The sequence below is a fragment of the Hypanus sabinus genome, chromosome 1 (genome assembly GCF_030144855.1).
Source record: "Hypanus sabinus isolate sHypSab1 chromosome 1, sHypSab1.hap1, whole genome shotgun sequence".
Lineage (NCBI taxonomy): Eukaryota > Metazoa > Chordata > Chondrichthyes > Myliobatiformes > Dasyatidae > Hypanus > Hypanus sabinus.
The window spans coordinates 5,741,296-5,766,025 of NC_082706.1; the positions used below are offsets into that span (position 1 = coordinate 5,741,296).

General features: G+C 43.5%; 1 protein-coding gene across 1 annotated transcript in view; it reads right to left on the reverse strand.

Moving 5' to 3' along the window:
* The window catches only part of LOC132390668 (bone morphogenetic protein 1-like), a 308,728-nt gene that overhangs the window by 153,731 nt on the left and 130,267 nt on the right, over positions 1–24,730 (reverse strand). The window contains exons 3-5 of the mRNA XM_059963235.1: positions 8,441–8,524; positions 5,063–5,224; positions 3,568–3,685 (exon numbers count right to left, since the gene is read on the reverse strand). Of these exons, the coding sequence (XP_059819218.1) occupies positions 3,568–3,685; positions 5,063–5,224; positions 8,441–8,524 (364 nt within the window). The remainder of the gene's footprint in view (positions 1–3,567; positions 3,686–5,062; positions 5,225–8,440; positions 8,525–24,730) is intronic.

A 24,730-nucleotide genomic window follows, 5' to 3' on the forward strand; every position in this document is an offset into this window, starting at 1 on the left:
GCAAATTCCCTAATCTAATGGCCTCCTCAAAAACCTTACCTAACCAAGGGGAAAGAGTAGCGGAAAAAAATTTAAAAAATTCAACTGTATAACCATCTGGACCCGGTGCTTTCCCAGAATTCATTGAGGAAATAGCCCCCTTAATTTCTACATCCGTAATAGGAGTATCCAATATCAAAAGATCATCAGATGATAACCTTGGAAAATTTAATTTTCCAAGAAAATCAGACATGGTATTATAATCTTGAGGAAATTCAGATTGATACAGGGAGGTATAGAAATCTTGAAATGCCTTATTTATCTCATCATGATTAACTGTCAGATTCCCATTCTGCTGACCAATCTTAGTGATTTGACGTTTAACCAGACCATTCTTCAATTGACTAGCTAACAGTTTACCAGATTTATCACTATGTATATAAAAATCAGATTTAGTTTTCATTAATTGATTTTCAATCGAGGATGTAAGTAATAAACTATGTTCCATTTGAAGTTCAACCCTTTGTTTGTAAAGCTCCTTACTAGGAGCAATCGAATATTTCTTATCAATCTCTTTAATTTTATCAACCAATAAAAGAGTTTCCATCTTGATACGTTTCCTCAAACCAACAGAATAAGAAATAATCTGTCCACGTATATAAGCTTTAAAAGTGTCCCAAAGTGTTCCCCAGGAAATATCATCTGTAGAATTAGTTGAGAAGAAGAAGTCGATCTGCTCCTCCATAAATTTTATAAAGTCAGAGTCTTGCAACAAGGTAGAGTCAAATCGCCATTGTCTAGCATTAGAAGCTGTATCCGTAAATTTCATAGAAAGTAATAACGGAGCGTGATCAGAGATAGCTATAATATCATAGTTACAACCAATTACCAATGGAATAAAACAAGAGTCTACAAAAAAATAATCAATTCTTGAATAAGAGTGATAAACATGTGAGAAAAAAGAAAACTCTTTGTCATTAGGATACCGGAATCTCCAAATATCAAAAACTCCATTGTCAGTCAAAAAAGAGTTAATACAAGTGGCCGACTTATTAGGTAAAGTCTGAATAGATAAAGATTTATCCATCAGAGGATTTAAACAACAATTAAAGTCACCACCCATTATTAACTTATATTCGTCTAGATTGGGTAAAGAAGTAAATAAAGACTTAAAAAAGTCAGGACAATCCACATTTGGAGCATAAACATTAACCAAAGCAACCTTTTTATTACAAAGTAAACCCGTAATTAACAAAAATCTGCCATTCGGATCCGAAAAAATATCATGTTGAACAAATGAAATAGAGGAGTCAATAAAAATTGAAACTCCTTTTACTTTAGCATTCGAACTTGCGTGATACTGTTGACCCCGCCAAAATCTAAAAAAACGAAATTTGTCCTCCCTCCTCACATAAGTTTCTTGTACAAAAATGATATGAGCATTAAGTCTTTGGAATACTTTGAAAATCTTCTTTCGTTTAATTGGATGATTTAAACCATTAGTATTCCAAGACACAAAATTAATGGTCTGAGCCATAATTCTATAATCAACCCTTTGGTATAGAAAGGGTTAACCAACTTATAAACTCATGCACCCGGAAGAGGAACAAAAGTAGTGAGAAGACCCGGAAGTGATGACAACACAGACATATTTGAAGTTCAAAAACAGCCCGAATAAAAAAACTAACACAAACTGGTACAAAAAAAATAGAATTAGAAAACAGACCCCACCCCCCGAGAAAAAGAGAAAAAGCCAAAATATGACTTAAAAAGAGAAAAAGTAAGACTAATCCTACCCCCATGTCAGCTGAAGAACACTCCATATAAAAAGGATATATATAAAAGATTCACCCCAACTTTAAAAATAAAATCGCTATAATAAAAACCATATTTCTAAGTATAGTTAGTTGTAAAAAGAATAAAAATATAATCACTAAAAAACAATTATAACTCGGGCTCTGGCCCAGACAAAACAAAAAATATTTAAGCTAAGATAAGCGATGCATTGTACGGAAGAAACGCGAAAAATATAAACATAATGCCATCTTAAGCAAAACCAAAAATCTTTTCCAAAAAACCACCATCTTAATCAAGGAAAAATTTACCTTCAAAGAATTAAAAATATACCTTCGAAGGAACAAAGTTAATAGACAAGTATGTAGTTAAATGATTAAAGTGTATAAGGCAAAACAATTAACATGACGCAAACACACTTTAACTTGAGTATAAAGTGTAGGATAAACCTACACCAATAACCAGACTTTAATTCTGGTTTAAGAGATCGAGAACCATCTTACACGATCAGAATCATTCATTTATTAAAGACTGGTGTCTGTAGCAGTAGGGAAGTTCTCCTCCAGATATTTTCTCGCTTCTGAAGTTGAAAGGAAAACTTGTCGTGGAGCATTCGATGGAGAAATTCGAAGCTTCGCAGGGTATAGAAGCGCAGGTTTCAGATTTTTCTCATAACATTCAACCATCAACGGTTTAAAAAGAAGCCTTCTTTTTAAAAGGTCAGGACTAAAGTCTTCTACCAGGCGGAAGCAAAAATCTTTGATTTTAATCATTCCTACCCGACGAGCTGCTCTTATAACTTGTTCTTTGTCATGTACATAATGGAACCGGACAATTACCACCGAAGGTTTGTCTGTAACACTCAGTGATCGACGCCGAATTCTATGTGCCCGATCCAATAAAGGAGGGTTATTCGGGAAAATCGTCGGAAACGCTTCTTTTAAAAGTTGAGCAAAATATTTCGAAGGGTCATCTTTTTCTATGCCGTCTGGAAGACCAAGTATACGTAAGTTCTGTCTTCTGGACCGATTCTCAAAATCGTCACTCTTGGCTTTAAGGGCTTCCATCAGCTTAATGGTCGAAATTAAATCCTGTTGCAGTTTTCCAATAGTCAAATCTCGCTTCCGAGCTTCTTCTTGCAGAGACGCAATAAGAGCTTGTTGCTGTTTAATTACTAAATCCGTCTTAACCATGTACTCTTGAAAAGCCTTTATATCTTCTTTAAAAAATTGTTGTAGTTCAGCAAATTTTTTATCCAAAACCTCCATAAACAATTCAAAAGTTAATTGTGTTTGTTGTGTCGGAGCCTGCTTTTTTCCGTTACCGTTCGGATTACGTCCGGAATCCCATCCCTTAGACCTGAGAGACATTTCTGTTTGCATATCTTCAAAAGTTCACAACAAACTCTTGGCAGTAAATCCAAAAAAAAAGAATAAAGAAACTTTCGGTATAGGTAAAAATAAGCTGAATAAGGGTGATCAAAGGTTAAAAAAAGTAAAGGTTATGGAGCGAATCCAAAACGGTACTCACTCCATGAGCGTCTCCAGCTGACCTCCGTATTTTTCTAAATATCGGCAGCTTTCTTTTTGCTAGTTTCACTAATTCTTGTCAGTTTGATTTTTCAAGCACCTAATAAACAGCTTTGCGCTAAAATGCTAAGCAACCCCAGCCACCTGTTTCTTTGGTCATAACCCGCGTATCTAACACACACATGTAATACTGGAGGAACTCAGCAAGTCAGGCAGCAACTATGAGGAGGAATAAATCAAGCCGAGGCCGTTCACGGTTACTCACCCACAGGGCCTGTAGGTAAAAACGATGTAGCTCTCCTCGTCTGTGCGGTCCAGGAAAGTGACGCAGGTGTGCTTCTCCCAATGCCTCATTGCCTGCCTGAAGATAGCTCGCTGACTCCCTGAGGAAGAGTACGGATCAAACTGAGAAAGCAGAGCTATTGCTGTAGGCACCGGCTTATTAAACAGATCCAGATCAGTCTCGTTATCATTCGCACTGTGAAATACATCATTTGCGTTAACAGCCAACACGACCTAAGGATGTGCTGGGGGCAGCGGGCAGGCGTCACAGTGTGAGCGTGCGGGAGGCCTGTCCATGTGGGAGGGAGGGAGGGGGCTTGTTTTGCTGCTGTTGGTGTTCTGTCGCTGCTTTTGTTTTGTTGTGTTGTTGTTGTTGCTCGTATTGTTCTGTTGTGGGTGCCGGATTGTGTGGAGTCACTTGTGGGCTGCCCCCAGCACATCCTCTGGTTGTGTTGGTTGTTAACGCATTTCACCGCATGATAAGTAAATGAATCTGAATATGGGCATATGCTTAATAACAAGCATATATTAACATACACTGGATTAATATACACTCGCAACTCATTTCAACTACACCCTGAGGTACAGCGGTCCCCATTCTCTGTTTGGAACTGAACAGAAAGGTTCCCAATGAATTTCCTTTTGGAACAGTCAGCAACAACCTCATACTTATAGCCTCCAAGGTTCGGACTCCCTCGCAGTGCTGAGGGTCTTGGCTATCCTTCTCTTGGCTAACCAATCAGTCTCTGCTGATGATATTCTTTCTCAATCCAATTGCCAGTTCCAGGGAATACGCACCTTTTCTAAAGCTTGGAAGCATCAATTGGGTAAACGTGTGCAATCGGGCAGCACGGTAATGTAGCAGTTCGTGCAACTGCAATCAGGGTTCAGTTCGCCCCGATATATGTGAGGAGTTTGCACGTTCTCCCTGTGATTGTGTGGGTCTCCTCCGGGTGCTCTGCTTTCCTCCTGCAGCCCAAAGGCGTACGGCTAGGTTTAAGATTAGTACGTCATGGGCATACCACGTTGGCGCCAGACGCGTGGCAGCACTAGCGGGCAGCCCTCAGCAAATCCTCAGACAGAGGTGGTCATTGTCACAAAACAACACACTTCACTGAAAGTTTCAATGCATATGTGACAAATAAAGCTAATCTTTAATTGTGAAATTACCTACATGTTATGTTTTGTATCGTTAAAATATTAAACTAACTCTGGGAATGTGGGTCTAACTTCATGTTTACTGTAAGCGAGGTACACACTTATCACATGGTAGCGTGATGACGTATGCAGTTCACATACTTAAACCCGCAATGGGTTATTTAAATGAACAAAAATGCATAACTGACCTCTATATATACACATACATACCTACACACAAGATTACTCAAATAAGACTGAAATATTAAAAACACAACATTATGACCCTGACTCTACGGAGCTGTGAGGAGTTGACTGACTGAGTCAGAAGTGTAACTCACCAGTAAAGTTCCCACCAATCACATAAGGAATCACCCCTTCAGGCCAGACGCGCTCAGGCCGGGAAGTGGAGGCTCGTCGTACTCGACTCCGAGTTTCGTTCTTCCGGGACTTTCTGACCCTCCGCCGAAGACCTTTCCTGTTGCCTTTCCGGGCTCGATTACCTGCACGCAAGGAGAAAAGGGTCTCCAGTCTTCTGTCAGAAGTAATCCGTGCAGGAAATAGTTCTGGGTATAGAGAGGGTAGGTGCAAGCTGGCATTTTACACTGGGGTTGGGTGAGACTACGGCTAGAGGTCACAGGTCAAGGGTGAAAGGTGAATTATTTAAGGGGAACCTGAGTGCGAAACGTCTTTGCTCAGCGGGTGGTGTGGAAGTGGGACGAGCTCCATGTGGAAGTGGTGTTGAGGTTTAGTTGCCCCATTTAGGAGAAGTTTGGATAAGTACATGGATGGGAGGGCTAAGGTCTGGGTGCAGGTCGATGGGGATTAGGCAGAATGGTGGTTCTGCATGGACCTAGACGGGCCGAATGGCTTATGCTGTAGTGCTCTATCAGTCCATAAACAAAGGCTAACAAACAATCAATGTGCAAAAAACAAACTGTGCATCTAAAGTCACTTATGCATTAGTTAAGGATGGGAGATCCTTTCCCGATGGATTTTCAACAACAATTTGGTAATTTCATAGTTATCATTAACCATAACCAGCAATTTAATATAAAGTATATTTTATTAACTGTGCTTAAACTGTCCAGCTGCTACAGTGGAATTCGGATTCAAGTCATTAGTTCAGGCTTAATTATCCCTGCAACATAATAACTATGTTCCCAGACCCTAAACTGATTCATTAAGATTTTTTTCCTGCTGTCAGTGCAACTCTAGACTTTTGAGAGGATATGGGAGCCTTTTCAATAAAATAAACTTTCCATCAAAGTTTCAGTTCCCACCATCTCCCCTTTCCAGCGACAGCACTCACTTTGCAAAGGAGTCGTGAGGAGTGAACATCTGCCTCTTTCCTCCTGCTTAGCAAACTCAGCACAGACTCCATACTCAACTGAGAGGGTGTGTGTATTAACGGAGAGGGGTGTGTATTAACGGAGAGGGTGTGTGTATTAATGGAGAGGGGTGTGTATTAACGGAGAGGGTGTGTGTATTAACGGAGAGGGTGTGTGTATTAACGGAGAGGGGTGTGTATTAACGGAGAGGGTGTGTGTATTAACGGAGAGGGTGTGTGTATTAACGGAGAGGGGTGTGTATTAACGGAGAGGGTGTGTGTATTAACGGAGAGGGGTGTGTGTATTAACGGAGGGGTGTGTGTATTAACGGAGAGGGTGTGTGTATTAATGGAGAGGGTGTGTATATTAACGGAGAGGGTGTGTGTATTAACGGAGGGGTGTGTGTATTAACGGACGGAGAGGGTGTGTATATTAACGGAGAGGGGTGTGTGTATTAACGGAGAGGGTGTGTGTATTAACGGAGAGGGTGTGTGTATTAACGGAGAGGGGTGTGTATTAACGGAGAGGGTGTGTGTATTAACGGAGAGGGTGTGTGTATTAACGGAGAGGGGTGTGTATTAACGGAGAGGGTGTGTGTATTAACGGAGAGGGGTGTGTGTATTAACGGAGGGGTGTGTGTATTAACGGAGAGGGTGTGTGTATTAATGGAGAGGGTGTGTATATTAACGGAGAGGGTGTGTGTATTAACGGAGGGGTGTGTGTATTAACGGACGGAGAGGGTGTGTATATTAACGGAGAGGGGTGTGTGTATTAACGGAGAGGGTGTGTGTATTAACGGAGAGGGTGTGTATATTAACGGAGAGGGTGTGTGTATTAACGGAGAGGGTGTGTATATTAACGGAGAGGGTGTGTGTATTAACGGAGGGGTGTGTGTATTAATGGAGAGGGGTGTGTATTAACGGAGAGGGTGTGTGTATTAACGGAGAGGGTGTGTGTATTAACGGAGAGGGGTGTGTATTAACGGAGAGGGTGTGTGTATTAACGGAGAGGGTGTGTGTATTAACGGAGAGGGGTGTGTATTAACGGAGAGGGTGTGTGTATTAACGGAGAGGGGTGTGTGTATTAACGGAGGGGTGTGTGTATTAACGGAGAGGGTGTGTGTATTAATGGAGAGGGTGTGTATATTAACGGAGAGGGTGTGTGTATTAACGGAGGGGTGTGTGTATTAACGGACGGAGAGGGTGTGTATATTAACGGAGAGGGGTGTGTGTATTAACGGAGAGGGTGTGTGTATTAACGGAGAGGGTGTGTGTATTAACGGAGAGGGGTGTGTATTAACGGAGAGGGTGTGTGTATTAACGGAGAGGGTGTGTGTATTAACGGAGAGGGGTGTGTATTAACGGAGAGGGTGTGTGTATTAACGGAGAGGGGTGTGTGTATTAACGGAGGGGTGTGTGTATTAACGGAGAGGGTGTGTGTATTAATGGAGAGGGTGTGTATATTAACGGAGAGGGTGTGTGTATTAACGGAGGGGTGTGTGTATTAACGGACGGAGAGGGTGTGTATATTAACGGAGAGGGGTGTGTGTATTAATGGAGAGGGTGTGTGTATTAACGGAGAGGGTGTGTATATTAACGGAGAGGGTGTGTGTATTAACGGAGAGGGTGTGTATATTAACGGAGAGGGTGTGTGTATTAACGGAGGGGTGTGTGTATTAACGGAGGTGTGTGTATTAACGGAGAGGGGTGTGTGTATTAATGGAGAGGGTGTGTGTATTAATGGAGGGGGTGTGTATATTAACGGAGAGGGTGTGTGTATTAACGGAGAGGGATGTGTGTATTAACAGAGAGGCTGTGTGTATTAACAGAGAGGCTGTGTTTATTAATGGAGAGGAGTGTGTGTGCAAGAGGTAGAGTACTTAGCAAAAGTCTTACGCACATATATATTTAACTTGGGTGCCTAAGATTTTTGCACAGGGCTGAATATGTCTGCACCCATGCCAGCCCCTGCACCTGGCACTCCTTCTCTGCCACCTGTCTCAGACCTCCCCTGTGGCACCCCACTCACACCATTCCCAACATCCTTTGCTCCCACCAGATTTGCAAACTCGCTCTCCACTTCACGTTGCCAAATACAGTACTGTTCAAAGGCCTTGGCCACCCTAGCTGTATATACAGTATGGGCCTAAAACGTTTGCACAGGACTGTAGTAGTGAAGAGGCAAGAGATTCTGTAGCTGCTGGAATTCTTGAGGAATGCACACGAAGTGCTGGAGGAATTCAACATGTCAGCCAGCATCTAGAAATGAGAAGGGCCTCAGCCTGAAGCATCAACTGTTTATCCCTAGCCATACTCCTGTGGAGTTCCGCTAGCACTTTGTGACAGTAATTTCCTTCTCCCGGGCCTTTAAATGAATCAGGTGTCTTACCTCTCCAGAGGTGGCCTCCTGAAGAGACAGATCGTCCACTTTTTGGGAAGTTTGTTCCATTCCAGTGCAGTCCAGTTTCTTTAGCTGTGGATAAAGAGGGCACAGCTTACGTGATGTTTTAGCTCGAAGGAGATTGAGGAGATTGAGAGGACTTGGTTCGTCACCAAAGACTCTAGCGAATTTGTATAGACGTGCCGTGGAGAACATTCTGACTGGCTGCATCACTGTCTGGTGTGGAGGGGCCACTGCACAGGATCGGAAAAAGCGACAGAGGGTTGCAAACTCAGCCTGTTTCATCACGGACTCCCCAGCATCAAGGGCATCTTCAAAGCACAATGGCACTAAAGGGTAGTATCCGTCATTAAGGACCCCGTCACCCAGACATGCCCACCTCTCACCAGGGAGGAGGTACAGGAGCAGCTTCTTCATGTTTCTGAACAGACAATGAACCAACTCATGAACACTACCTCACTATTTTTCACTTTCTTTACATTACTTAATTAATGTAATTTTAATAAATATATTTTAATAAATATATGCGTAAGTATATTTATTAGTATGTTTTATGTAATTTATAGTATGTTTTATGCATTTGTCTGTGCCAGTGGCATCCGCACCCAGCCTTCGGAACAGGAGGTCCTGGGTTTGAATCTGGCCAGCTCCTTGTGCGCTTTCCATCCGTGCTGGTTTGAACGCTCAGCTGGCAACTCAGCCTCACGAAACAGACAAACACTAAAAGAAACAGCAATGGTGCCACTGATGTGCCAAACAAGGTGCAGAAAGGAACTTCACCTTCACTTTTTACCATTACATATTGCATTACAAATTTCACAAGTGTTGGTAATATTAAACCTGATTCAAATTCTGCGTTGCTATCTCTATCTACCTTAGAATACTTCATACATTTTGTGAAAGAACATACATAGACATTGAACAATAAAGCTCAGTACAGGCCCTTCGGCCCATGATGTTCTGCTGACCTTTTAACCTACTGTAAGATCAATCTAACCCTTCCCTCCTAAATTGTCGTCCACTTTTCTTTCATCCGTCAGCCTATCTCAGTTCAATTCAATTCAAAGGTTCATTTATTATCAAAGTAAACAACGCGAAATTCTTCTCCGTGTAACCATGAAACCAAGAAAGAAAAACAGCACAGTCTTCAGACCCCACCCCACCTGAAAAAATGAACAAAATGAACAGGCACATTGACCCCCCCAACTCCCTCCTCGCACACAAAAAAGCAAACAAAATGAACAGGCACATCGATGCCCAAATCCCCATCTCTGCACCAAAAAAAACAAGAAAGATTGGGTGAAAAACACAGAATATAAAAATCTATAAGACTGAAAAGAAGTCTACAGTCCAAGTCCACATCCAAAACACAGAAAACCTGGGTAACATTCTCCGGGCACAGTGACAGAGCAGGCCTTACCCTCTCTGTAGCAGATCAATCAAAAGACAGGCAGCCAGCACGCACTCTCCACTCTCGCCTTAATGCTCCAGTCTCCCTCGACAAACAGCAGAAGCTTTGGTCGGAAAAATGGAGTCGAACATTGGCTCGCACCCCACAGCTGTCCCACAGCCGTCTCGCCACGAGATTTGCCTCTGTCGGCCAGAATCCTCTCGGAGACTGCAGAGCACTCAAGCCGCCAAATGATCTCCGAGCTCCTGCATTCACCTCAATGTTTCAATTTCCCTCGTCACTTTAACGAACAATGGCAGCTTTAATTGGCAAAATGGAGTAGAACGTCTGCTGGCAGCCTCCTCACCACAAGGTTCACGCACAGTGCCTCTATCTCCCAGATTCCTCTTGGAGACTGTAGAATGCTGGAACATCCAACAATCTCCAAACAGCAAATCATAGACTCTAACACTCCCAGAATCACATCCAAGAAGAAAAACAAATGTAAAAGGCATAAAAGAAATGGTTTCATGATCTATCCAGAAGTTGTTGACCAAAGGGGTGTTGTATGCAGACACCATCGTTCAACCATACATGAATACCCGTGAATGCAGCCAAATGAGACAGCGTTACTCCACCAATAAATCACTGAATCGGACTTGTAGCATTCCACATTGCCAACGTCCAAAAGGGTCTTGCGAACACAAAGAAAGAGACTAAGCCAATCACTCACTGTTCGACTGCACACCGCCCTCACACACTGACCCCTCCGAAACTTCTCTGATGCATGTTTCGCTCGATCTACACCAAGTCCAGCTCCTTCAGCTTCTCCGCCTGTGAGGAACTCATTGATGGGGTATCTAAGAGTTTCTTAAATGCCCCTAATGCATCTGTCTCTACCACCACCACTCCATTGCCGGTATGTAAAACATACCAGCATTGATAATGATTTGGTGCCAAGCAAGACGCAATGGGCAATAGACAACAATTTACAAGACAATAGTGCAACCAGCCATGAGCAGTCAACAATTAGCAGAATGGTCACACGTGCAAATGTCAATAATCAGGCTTAAATAAATGAACAGACTCAATAATTATCAACAGAACAAGGAGAGCAGGAAAGACCATTTAACAATGTTGTGCAGGGACATTCAGGGTACTAAACCCCAGTGAGTTTTGTTGAGGAGCGGGACAGCTACGGAGATGATTTGTAGCCCTGGTGGTGATGGTAGTGCCAGTAGTACACCCCACATGGTCAGCACTCTCTGTGTAAACTCTGTCCTCCCCCTTCTACTTTCAGTTTGTGTCAGAACTGGCCATGATGTCTAAATGGACATACGGTAGGGTAGCACTTGGCATAATGCTATTACAGAGCCTACTGTAAGATGGAGCTTCAATTGCCTCTGCTGCTGGTAGGAAGTTTGTACGTTCTCCCCGTCACTGTGTGGGTTTCCTCCCACATTCCAAAGACGTACAGATTAGGGTTAGTGAGTCGTGGCTGGCTCTGTTGGCACTAGAAGCGTACCGACACTTGCAGTCCACCCTGTTGAGTCTTTGCTGATCTGATTTCACTGATTGCTTCGATATGCACCCAGTGGCCACTTTATTAGGCACACCATTACTCCTGCTCGCTATTGCAAACATATCACTAGCCAGTCGTGTGGCAGCAGCTTAATACATAAAAGCATGTAGAGGCTCAATCCAAACATCAGAATAGGGAAGGTTTGTGACCTAAGTGATCTTGATTGTGGAATGATTGTTGGTGCCAGACAGGGTGGTTTGAGTATCTCAGAAACTGCTGATTCCTGGGATTGTCACACACAGGCTCGAGAGTTCACAGAGAATGGTGCGAAAACCAAATAAGAAACGTGTAGTGAGCAGCAGTTCTGGGGCTGAAAATGCCCCGTTAATGAGAGAGGTCAGAGCAGAAAAGCCAGTGGTTCAAGCTGACAGGAAGGCAACAGTCACTCAAGTAACACACACAATATGCTGGAGGAGCTCAGCAGGTCAGGCAGCATCGATGGAAATGATTAAACAGTCGACTTTTCAGCCAAGATGCATGGGAACTCAAATAACCATGCATTAAAACAGTGGCATGCAGAATAACACCCGAGCACACATGTCAAACCATGAAGTGGATGGAAGACCACTAGCATACACTCAGTGGCCACTTTATTATGTACAGGAACCCGCAAATGTCGCTTGCGGCATCAATCTAGCATTCCTACACTGCTTGACAGAACTCAACCATCAACAACAGAAATCTTCCTTCACCCATCCAATCTTCTCCTTCCTAGTTTGTCAACCGGTAATAATAAGTTCTGTTTCTCTCTCCGTAGATGTTGCATGACCTGCTAAGTGCTTCATTCATTGTCTGTTTATGTGTCAGATTCCCTGTAGCTGCAGTATTTTGATCTTCACTCACCACCAAGGGTCTCAGATGAAGAATGCAGGAGAAAGTGGGACTTCTGGAGCTCTGCCTAATTATGATTACCTAACTAATAGCAGGAAGGGGAAATGCAGAAAGAGACTTCAAAAGCCAGAAAAATGTGCTACACCACACCACAGCTTAAATCATAAAGCACAAATTACAGACTATTCAAAGATGGATTGATGTTTGAATTTTACAAGGGAACTTTTCAGAAAGGAATCACAGTAAACACTGGCAGCATGTTCTATCTGGAAGTAACGACTGGGTTATCACAGTAACCTTGGATGTGCAGAGATACCAGCCCCGGAGTGTTACCACTCCATCACAAAGTTAGTAATCTGTTCATACTGCTGCTTCTGATAAGGCCCACCCAGTCAAATAAGAGTTCTAAGTTCAAAGTAAATTTTTCATTCAAGTATGTTTACATAACCATATAAGGGCTTCATTTTCTTGCCAGCATTAACAAGAATTTATGAAAATCTATAAATAATAAAGGCAAATGAATGACTAATGAGCAAAAGAAGAAACTGTGCAAGGAAGATAATTGAAATGTGAATAAATAACACTGAGAACATGAGCTGCTGAGTCCGAGAAAGTGAGTCCATAGGTTGTGCGATCAGCTCAGGGTTCAAAGGAGTGAAGTTACCCACACCGGTTCAGTAGCCAGAGGGTTGAGGGGTAATAACTGTTCCTGAACCTGGAGGTGTAGGACCCGATGGTTGAGGGGTAATAACTGTTCCTGAACCTGGTGGTGTGGGACCTGATGGCTGAAGGGTAATAATTGTTCCTGAACCTGGTGGTGTGGGACCTGATGGTTGAGGGGTAATAACTGTTCCTGAACCTGGTGGTGTGGGTCCTGATGGTTGAGGGGTAATAACTGTACCTGAACCTGGTGGTATGGGACCTGATGGTTGAGGGGTAATAACTGTTCCTGAACCTGGTGGTGTGGGACCTGATGGTTGAGGGGTAATAACTGTTCCTGAACCTGGTGGTGTGGGACCTGATGGTTGAGGGGTAATAACTGTACCTGAACCTGGTGGTATGGGACCTGATGGTTGAGGGGTAATAACTGTTCCTGAACCTGGTGGTGTGGGACCTGATGGTTGAGGGGTAATAACTGTTCCTGAACCTGGTGGTGTGGGACCTGAAGGATGAGGGGTAATAACTGTTCCTGAACCTGGTGGTGAGGGACCTGATGGATGAGGGGTAATAACTGTTCCTGAACCTGATGGTGTGCGACCTGATGGTTGTGGGGTAATAACTGTTCCTGAACCTGGAGGTGTAGGACCCAATGGTTGAGGGGTAATAACTGTTCCTGAACCTAGTGGTGTGGGACCTGATGGTTGAGGGGTAATAACTGTTCCTGAACCTGGTGGTGTGGGACCTGATGGTTGAGGGGTAATAACTGTTCCTGAACCTGGTGGTGTGGGACCTGATGCTTGAGGGGTAATAACTGTTCCTGAACACGGTGGTGTGGGACCTGATGGTTGAGGGGTAATAACTGTTCCTGAACCTGATGGTGTGCGACCTGATGGTTGAGGGGTAATAATTGTTCCTGAACCTGGTGGTGTGGGACCTGATGGTTGAGGGGTAATAACTGTTCCTGAACCTGGTGGTGTGGGACCTAAGGTTTCTGTACCTCCTACATGATGGTAGTAGTGAGGAGAGAGCATGGCCGATATGGGGGAAGTCCTTGATTCACCAAGTTCAACCAAGGAACTCCACAATTTATGTTCTCAGTATTATTTATTTACTTATTTATTTTAGTTTAATTGCACAGTTTGTCTTTTTTTGCATATTCACTGTTTGTCAGAAACACAAGAGATTCTGCAGATGCGGGAGGTCCAGAATAACACACACTAAGTGCTGGAGGACCTCGGCAGGTCAGGGAGCATGTATGGAAATGAATAAAGTTTCAGACCAAGACCCTTCTTCAGGTTGTTTGCCGGTATTTGTGTTTAATTTTTTGTTGATGTTGTTGGATTTCCCTGTTCTATTGTGAATATCTGCAAGAAAATTAATCTCAGTCTTGCACATGCTGACACATACGTCATCATCGTCAATATTATTATGTGCCATGTCACATGACATGAGCGATCGTGGCCTTTGACCATAATTGTTCCTGGCAAATATTTGGCCATTGCCTTTTTCTGGGCAGTGTCTTTACAAAATGGATAACCCCAGCTATTATCAATACTCTTCAGAGATTGTCTGCCTGTCGTCAGTGGTCACATAACCAGGACTTGTGATCTGCACCGGCTGCTCATACGACCATCCACCACCTGCTCCCGTGGCTTCACGTGACCCTGATCGGGGGCGAAGCTGGTGCTACACCTTGCCCAAGGGTGACCTGCAGGCTAACAGCGAGAAGCACCTTACACCTCCTTTGCTAGAGACAGATCTCCTCCCGGCCACTCAGACATGTACTGTACATACTTTGATAATAAATTTACATTGTTCTTTGAATTTTGGCGTGGGATCTAAGGCTCAACTTGCAACCTTACCACATCAGATTTAGTTCTGAAAAACTTTTGATTGTAAGGACCACAATCAGGAAATATTTAAGGAAAAGGTTAAGTGGAGCATGAAATCTGGGTTCAAAAAATTGCAGAGAATGAAGAGAAGAAGACAGATCTAATTTAGGTTCCGCAGCATTTTCCATTTATTTTCAAAAGCAAATTTCCATTGACCTGAAAGAGGAAACCTGGATTTATGTTGAAATGAGATGAGGTCTGCCATGTCCAGGGTAAACAAACACCCTTTTCACTCCTGGTATATACATTGGAAACAGCCTGGAGTGTCCTGAAGTGGTCTGCAAACGTAATAAAAATCCTAATTTTTACATAATAAAAACATAAACTTGGTAGTAGGGAAGGCACAATAGTGACTATCCTATCTAAGATGCTTCTGGGGAGCTAATCTGCCACAAGAATTGCTGGCCAACTTTCATAAATGAGTAATAGAAAGCATACTGACAGTGTGGCATTATAGTACATTCACGGGTGATTTGGATGGCTCCGCACATTGTTGGTACTCAACTACCAGACCTGGACACAATCTATAATTCTCTACGCCTGCGGCACACTTTTAATATCACTAACCAATCCCATCCAATACTGTCTGTTCAACTTCCTGCCATCTGGTAGGAGATTCAGAAACATCTTAGCCAAGACAGTGAGATAGAACAGCTTCTTTCCGAGGCCGGTTGAGTAATGCTACACCCTGGCTTGCCGATGGCCTTTCAAAGTCACTTGATGCATGTAAGTATGGGAGTTGTGTTTTTTAATTAAGCCGTACCACATGCATTGTAAATATCTGTTTTGCACAGACTGGAGTAGCACTGCAATCTCGAGCGAAGACAATAAAGTTCTATTCTATTCTATTCATTACAGTCGTGAGTTGCCCACACAAAAAGGGAACAGGGTGCTTTTAAAATAGTATATTTTTCGTAGAGAGCATCCTCGCTTCAGCCATTACTGCCTGGTTTGGTGCAGCATCCTCAAAACACAATACACAGAAACTACGCGAACTGTCAGGTCAGCGGATGCCATCAGTGTTTGTGCCCAGATCAAAGACGCCAGCAGGATAAAAGCCATTGTGGACATTACCCACCTAGCAAACTGTCTTTTCCAAGTTCTCTATTGGAGCTATTAAAACAAAAACTTCACGCCATCTTCAAAGTTTCTTCCCCAGGATGTTAGTCTGATAAATCTAGTTCACCCCACCGCCCCCATTGCCTCAGTCACTACACTCTATTGTAAACACTTTGTACCACTATTTATAATGCCGTTTAGATTATATGTATGTACATATTTATCAACATCCGTATTATTTTTTACGCTTTATAATTGCAGTGCGTTGTTTACTTTTGCATGACATACCTAACGAAATCACCACAGCAAGTTCCCGATACAACTGATGTACCTGGTGAATGAAGATGGAGTGAAGTAGCCCTGGTTTCTTTTGTTTCAATTATCTAGATGTTTTCTTCGGGTAGCATCCCATCCCGATTCATCACAGCTTGGGCTGCCGGAGTTGGCAAGGAATTGCAGAGAGTTGTGATCATTGCCTGGTCTATCACACAAAACAGTCTCCCCTCCACATACTATATGTGTCAGAGACGTGGGTTATGACCAAAGAAACATATGGCTGGAGTTGGTTAGCACCTTAGTGAAGGAGTTTATTAGGTGCATCAAAAATCAAACTTACAAACATAAACAAAAATCGCCTAACGAAACATCCATATTTACAAAAAGATATCCACCAGAAATTACAATAATAGCTCGGTACTATTTTTGTCCAGTGTGAACTCCTGATAGCCCCAGTCTCCCTCTCCTGCTGAGGCCTTTTTGTTCAGACACCAGAAATTACCAATAAAGTTAAATTAGACTATACATGAATTGTGTGTGTGTGTGTGTGTGTGTGTGTGTGTGTGTGTGTGTGTGTGTGTGTGTGTGTGTGTGTGTGTTGGAAGTGCATTTACTGAGTGCTCTCCGTCACACTATTTATACTTCCTGCTTCAGGAAGCAGCCAGTGTAATCAACATTATCCCTTCCTGGACAAACCCTCTTCTTTCGAATGCCAACAGGCAGAAGATAGAAAACCCTGAAAGTGCAAACCACCAGGCTCAAGGACGGTTTCTGTCCCAATGTTATCAGACTCTCAAACAAAGCTCTTCTACAATAGAGATGAACTCTTGATCTCTCCGTCTACCTTGTCACAGCTCTTGCAGCTTACTAATAGCACAGTGCCTTTTAGCACTAGTGATCCTTGTTCAATTCCCGCCACTTGTACAAGAAGTGTGTCCGTTCTCCCATGACCTCCAGGGTCTTCTCAGTGTGTTCCACTTTCCTCTCACATTCCAGTGGTGTGTGGCTTTGGGTTAGTAAGTTGGGGACATGGTACACTGGTGCCAGAAGAATGGTGACTGCCCGAGCACATCCTTGGACTGGTTTGGTCATTGCAGAAAACGACACATTTCACTGTTTGTTTCTATGTTTCAATGTACATGTGACAAATTAAGCTAAACTTTAATCTTTAAAGGTATTTATCTCCTTTTCTGCATGCACTGTACTTTCTCTGTAACTCTACCACTATATTCTGGACTAATTATTGTCATGCCAAAGGATCTAGAGCTTTCTCAGTGAACAAACTCTTCTCGGGCTTCCAGCCAGATACAGGTATCAATCTTAACTGACATTTCGATGACAAACTCTGCCATCTTCTTCAAGGATGATGCCCGGGCATGTCTAGTCCGGTGGTGTTTATACCCCTGTCATCCATTCCTCCTGATCAGTTAGCCCTCATCCAATCAGGTTTCCACTCTCCCACCTTGTTTGCAATCGAATTCCAGCTCTTACTTAGAGCAAGATCTTTGTCTTTGTTAAAATTGTTTTCCTCTAGTTTTATTTCAATGGCTTCCTTTACCAGGTAGTCCCAAAAACCATTGGCATGGCACAGTAGTTTTGGGGCATAGAAGACAATCCTATGGCCATTGCGAATGCAGTGTTCTGCTACCGCTGATTTCTACGGGTAACCTAAACAGATACACCTCCTGTGCTCCTTGATGCAGGTTTCCACCTTGCATCCCATCTAGCTAACATACACTGCTCTGCGTTCACAGGAAATCCTGTAAATACCAGCCCTCCTGAGTTCCAGGTCATCTTTGACCTGTATAAGCCATGATTTGAGCTTCCTTATGGGTTTGCGGATGGTATTAATCTGGTATTTCTTCAGGATCCTGGTGATCCTTCCAGAAACCATGGAGATATAGGGAAGACTGGTATCAACGGGTTCCTCCTCGTTGTTCAGTTTCCTGTTTTTTCCGTTGGCCCTTTTAAGGGCCCAGTTGATTTCCTTCACCTTGTAGCCATTCTGTCGGAACACCGCGCATAATCGTCTTATTTCCTCATGGAGAATCTCCAGGTTTGAAATAGATTTCACATGGTTAATCACAATAGAAAAGAACCACTCTACATTGGGAGGTTTGACAGAGGTGAGGTTCAAGTTTGTGTGAGTGGGTTTCTGATAGATGCCATTATCAGAGGTTTCTGTCCAGTTTCTGTCGTATTAGAATATCCAGGAACAGGAAGCAGCCATTTTTCTCCATCTGCCACATAAATTGAATGTTTGGATGTACTCAGATGGCCATGGAACTGTTGGAGTGCCTGGAGTCCATGAAACCACACTGCCAACGTGTCACTGACGTATCTCAAGAAGCATTTGGGGCGCATGAGAGATTAACTCAGAGCCCTCTCCTCAGAATCCTCCATGTAGAAATTATCAGTAGGAGGCAACAAGGGTGAACACATGGCCACTTGTCTGTTTGTTCATAGTAGTCCCCTTTACAGGAAGTACATTGATCTAAGAGTGTCTTCGAAAAGGTCAGTGGTACCCTTATCAAACCCTGAGCACAGGAGGACCAAGCTGTCCTTGATGGGAACTCAAACCCTGTTCAAGAGAACAGGGACAACAGGTTGAAACTGACCATTATATCCCTCCAGGTTCAGCTGGATGTTGGTCATCGTTTTTATGAAGTCAGTCAAACTCACAATGTGATGCTCCCAGCCCACAACAAAGGAAGACAGCATGGCCGTTAAATGCTTAGCAAGGTAGTAAGTCGGAGAACCTATCCCACTGAGCCCTCCTTGGGTACCTGAGGGAGCCTGTAAAGACTCCGTGGCATCAGCACCTGAAGCCGAAGTCTCTTGCACGTGTATGCTGGCAGTCCAGATTTCTTCAGTAAAGCAGAGGTCATCATCACAATCGAATCTGTGGTATCCCACTGTAGAAATCTGTAGGTGGGATCTCTTGGATTTTCCTTTGGTATTCCTTCAAGGACTTCAAGACCGTTGCATTTCCTTTGTCACTGGTAAAATCATGATGGCTGAGTTTTGCCGTCGTGCCTGGAGAGCCACTTGTTCTCCTTTTGTAATGTCCATTTTTGGCAAAACAGCTGTTTTACTGACTATGCAGCCCTCTATCCTTCCCTCCTCCATGGTATCTGTGGTAGTTTTTGGACTGCGTGCTCCATTGTAGTCCAAATAAGATATTGCTCTGGTGACTGGAGTGAACTTTAACCCCTTGTTGAGGACCGATCTAGTCACCTTACTGCCCAGTTTGATTAATGATATTCCTTTCTGTATCCAATGGTGGGACATTGGAATACGTACACAACGCTGGAAGAACTCAGCAGGTCAGGCAGCATCTGTGAGAAAAGAGTAGCCAACGTTTCGGGCCGAGACCCTTGGAAACCTGATTGGATGAAGACTAACCAATCAGGAGGGACAGACAACGGGGGAATAAATACCACTAGACTCGGCATGCCCAGGCATCATCCCTGATAACGATGTCAGAGTGTGACATCGAAACATCAGTTAAAATCAATACCTGCACCCAGCTGGAAGGCTGAAAAGAGTTACTAGTGAGGAAGTGTTCATGGTTTCAATGCCCATTCAGGAATCAGATGGCAGAGGGGAAGAAGCTATTCGTTAATCACAGAGTGTCTGCCTTCAGGCTTCTGTCCCACCTTCCAGATGGTAGCAATGAGAAAAGGGTATGTCCTGGGTAGTAGAGGCCCTTAATGATGGACACAGACTTTTTGAAGTACCTCTCCTTGAAGATGTCCTGGATACGATGGAAGCTAGTGCCCATGTTGAAATTGACTGAGTTTACAACTCTCTGCAGCTCACTTCAATTCTCTGTAGGAGCCCCCATACAAGACGCTGATACAGACAGTCAGAAGGCGCTCACGGTACCTCTGTAGAAATTTGTAAGTGTTTTTGGTGACAAATCTATTTGAATGTTTTTATACATGCTTGGGCCAGCTGAGGCTCAGTGATCACAGATAGCCCATTGTGAGGTGGTTGTCATATCAACGTTTGTAGGTTGGCTGATCCCATGGGCAAAGCCCTGGGAGTGGATGTGTGTGGGTGGCCGGTATGATCCACCTCATTAACCTCTGACCTCCTGTGGAAGATTCTGGTGTTTCTGCTCAATAAACCAGGCCCTACCTTGCAGAGACTGATGTTCCAATTCCTGAACTGTGGAACATGACTCGACACTAGCTAATTGTTAGGCTGCAGTTTAGAATTACCCTCATCTCCTATGCAGATCCTTCTCTGATGTCACATTAGTTTTCTCTCCCCAAACAGCATTTTCCAGAATTACAAAGGGGCTGCTCCTTTCTCAACACTCTGTACACTCCCTGGTCATCAAGCACACTTCACTCCCCTCTTTCAAACGATGCAACATCTTCCCTAATACAACCTAGCCCTCAGCGTCAGAGGCTCCCAGCCTGCGGTCCACAGACCCTCGGTAAATGGCAGGAGGTCCATGGCATAAAAACAATTGGCAACCCCTGTTCTATGTGAAGATTTGATACACCTGCACAGAAACTTGGAGAATTACTACGCAATACAGTCCTTTTGGAACGTCCTTTTAATCTACTCTACAAATGTGCTGGGGGCAGCCCGCAAGCGTTCAAGTGCAAGCCCGCTCACTCACGTTTGATCACCACCAGACACTCAGCTCTCACCTGTTGCCCCAAGTAGCCATATGCATGTGACAGTGGCCGTACCGCAGTACACCGCTGCAACAGGCGGGCTAAACCAGCCTCGTACCCCAGTGACGTATGGACATGCCCGTCCCGGTATGCAAAGTCAGCTCCGGCGGACTGGGGGAATGATATCTACAGTGAGATTCAACAGCTAGGAAGGAAGTTCTGCAATGCTCCGTGAAGAGTGAAGAGCACAACAAGGCACAGAAGATGTCAACGTCATCCACTGGGACCAAGGAAGACCCCAGTTTGTGTTACTTGTTCGTACCACTGGGCCCGGACTTCTGAGGTCGAGAGAGTGGAACTGCCCCAGTGCCCCATTTTAAAATCTCTCCACATAGGTTTCCTGTCATCATTGGACAATGCCCCAATGATACATACTCGCTATCTTAGATGGGTTATATGTGCTTTGTGCTGTGTGCGACTTTGCACCTTGGCCCTGGAGTAATGCTGTTTCATCTAGCTCTATTTATGGGTTTTCATGTATGGCTAAGTGACAGTTAAATTTAAACTATGAACCATGCATGGCACAACATGGCCTCTACTTTCTCAGGAGTCTGAAGAGATTCAGCATATGTAAAACTTCGAGAAACTTCTAAAGATGTGTAGTGGAGAGTGTATTGACTGGATGCAGTACAGCCTGGGATGGAAACACCAATGCCTCTGAATGGAAAATCCTACAAATGGTAATGAATTTGGCTCAGTACATCATGGGTAAATCCCTCCCAGCCATTTGACACATCTACATGAAACGCTGTCGTAGGAAAGCAGCATCCATCATCAGAGATCCTCACCATCCAGGACATGCTCTCTCCTCGCTGCTGCCATCAGATAAAAGCTACAAGAACCTCAGGACTCACATCACCAAGTTCAAGAACAGTTACTACCCCTCAACCATCATACTCTTGAACAAAAGGGGATAATGACACTCACTTGCCCAACCATTGAGATGTTCCCACAACCAATGATCTCACTTAAAAGACTCTTTTATCTTGTTATTTCATGTTCCCATTCTTTATTGCTATTTATTTATATTTGCATTTGCACGATTTGTTGTCTTCTGTATTCTGTTTGAGATCTTTCAATTATCTTGTTATAGTTACTATTCTATAAATTTGTTGAGTATGCCTGCAGGAAAATGAATGCCAGTGTTGTAGATAGTGACAGATATGTATGTACTTTGATAATAAATTTACTTTGAACTATGAAGGGCAATAACCCTGAACTCTATGCTCCACATGTGGTCTCAACAGTACCTTGTGTATAGTAGTTACAATTATATTTCCTGATCTTTATTCTTCTAAAGTCCAAGCTCTTTATCATACGGGCTACGCACCATTTACCTTCCAAAATGCATGCAACAACCTGCCAGTTAATGTTGCCAAGTGTTCGCCCACTTGCTTGCTTCATCTGTAGTCTGCTAAAGAGTGCAAATGCTCTTATCCCAGCATTTTTGTGTCATCGGCTAACTTGGAAACTCTGCCCCTCCTCCCAATCATTTACATTCAGAGGGCCAAGAAATGACGTACTTGTGCAAATAACCATAACCCCCAGGACATGCCCTCTTCTCATTGCTACCACTAGGGAGGAGGTACAGGAGACTGAAGACACACACTCAATCTTTCAGGGAACAGCTTCTTGCCCTCCGCCATCAGATTTCTGAATGGACCATATTCAGTACTGTGCAAAAGTCTTGGGCACATATATACAGCTAGGGAACCTCAGACTTTTGCACAAGACTATAGTTAATTGCACTGTACTCATCCTACAATAAAAAAACAAATTTCTTGGTATATGTGAGTGATGATCAACCTGATTCCGATATGAGTCTCTGTTGTGGACTGAGAGTGGGAAGGGGGCAGGGAGAGGGGAATCACAGTTGGGAAAAGGGGAAGGGAGAGGGGAGGAAGTGGGAAGCACCAGAAATACATTCTGTAATGATCAATAAACCAATTGTTTGGAACTAAATGACCTTGCCTGGTGCCTCAGGGCAAGGTATGTCTGCACCCGTGCCTGGCACTCCTTCTCTGCCAGTTGTCCCACACCCATCCCACGGCGTCCCACCTCACCATTCCCAACATCCTTTGCTCCTGCCAAACTTCCTCTGCGCTCCACATTGACAAATACAGTACTGTGCAGAAATCTTAGGCACACTTGCGATATGTGCTTGACACTTTTGCGCAGTACTGTATGTATGCCCCACATCAGAATCTGCTAGAACGGTACAGAACATGTAAGATGGTTCATTAAACCACAGCAGAATGTTCTGAATGCCACAGTGCAGAGAGGAGCTTTCAGAATGAACATCAGGTTTATTATTATCGACTATATTGTGAAATTCATTGTTCCGTGGCAGCAGTGCAATACAGGAGATTACAATGAGAAATACAGCTGATTCCAGTTAACAGAGACACATCAGGACCAGTACATTTTAGTACAATTCACCGGATGTCCCAGTTAGCTGAAGTTTCATGGAAATAGTTTAAAAGGTATAAAGAAGACAAGCTGCTGTTTAACTGAGTAACAAATTAGGTGTTTAAATGAAATACAGAACAAATTAGAACACTACGAAACTACTACAGTATTATAAAATAGTTATTGACAGAAGAATTCACTCAGTGGATGCTGACGTGTTCTTCTGTATCACTGTAAATTAACGAAACTAGCGCAGACACATCGACCGCCTTCATACAATGCTTTCGAAAATTACATCCTCCAAATCTTGATTTTCTTTGTTACATTCAAAATGATTGTCAATACTTTCAAGTTCTTCATAGTTCCTTACTTGTTAAGGTAGTGAAATTGTTTCATTTTCACTCTCAGCCATTTCTGGCATCTCCAAGCCTGAACACTGGAAAACGGAGTGAGCAAATCAGTTCTGAATTGTCTTGCTGTTTATTACTCACCAACTATCAGTAACTAAAATCACTGCTTTTTGAACACAAACACACAAATTATCCTTTTTAGAAGCAGTTAGCAATAAGTACGCTGTAGCTTCTAACAGGTCATACAATGTGTACGTGACTGGCATTGGATAGAGAATGTCCCCTGTCCCAATTAAGCCGCATAGCGTCCCAAATAAACAAAGTGAATCCCGACTATTTTCTCAATTTGTTGTTCTTTAAAAATTGTTCCAATTAAGAGGCTGCCACCAATTAACCGAAGGGCAATTAATAATACACTATATAATTCTTTTTCTTATCCCTAATGTGTGGTGCGTATGTGTACTCTTCTCTCAATCTCGGGTCCTGGGAACTTGAGGTTTGGCACAGTACCCTCGCTGTTCCTCGTGGTGCACTCTTCTGGACCGAGATCTCGGATGTCGTTCCCGGGATTTGTTGGAGCCACTCTCCCAGTCCAGGTGTCACAGCTCCAAGTGCTCCTATCACCATCGGGATTACTCTGACTTTAACCTTCCACGTCCTTCCTCTCTATCTGACCTTTCAAGCCCTGGTATTTCTCCAGCTTCTCATATTCTTTCTTCCTGATGTTACTCTCATTCGGGATTGCCACGTCTATTACTGTGGCTTTCTTCTGTTCTTTGTCTAATATTACTGTGTCTGGTGGGTTGGCCAGTACCTGCTCATCAGTCTGTATTTGGAAATCCCACAGGATCTTAGCCCTGTCTTTCTCCACTACCTTCTCGGGTGTTTCCCATGAGGACTTGGGAGCGTCCAATCCATACTCACCGCAGGTGTTCCTGTACACAATTCCCGCAACTTGGTTGTGCCGTTCAGTGTGTGCTGTCCCTGTCTGTGTCTTGCATATATTTGGCCCATTGAGCCTGCTCTGCCATTTCATCATGGCTGATCCATTTTCCTGCTCATCCCCAGTCTCCCACCTTCTCTCCATAACCCTTCAAGCGCTGACTAATCAACAACAGATTTTACAATATATGTC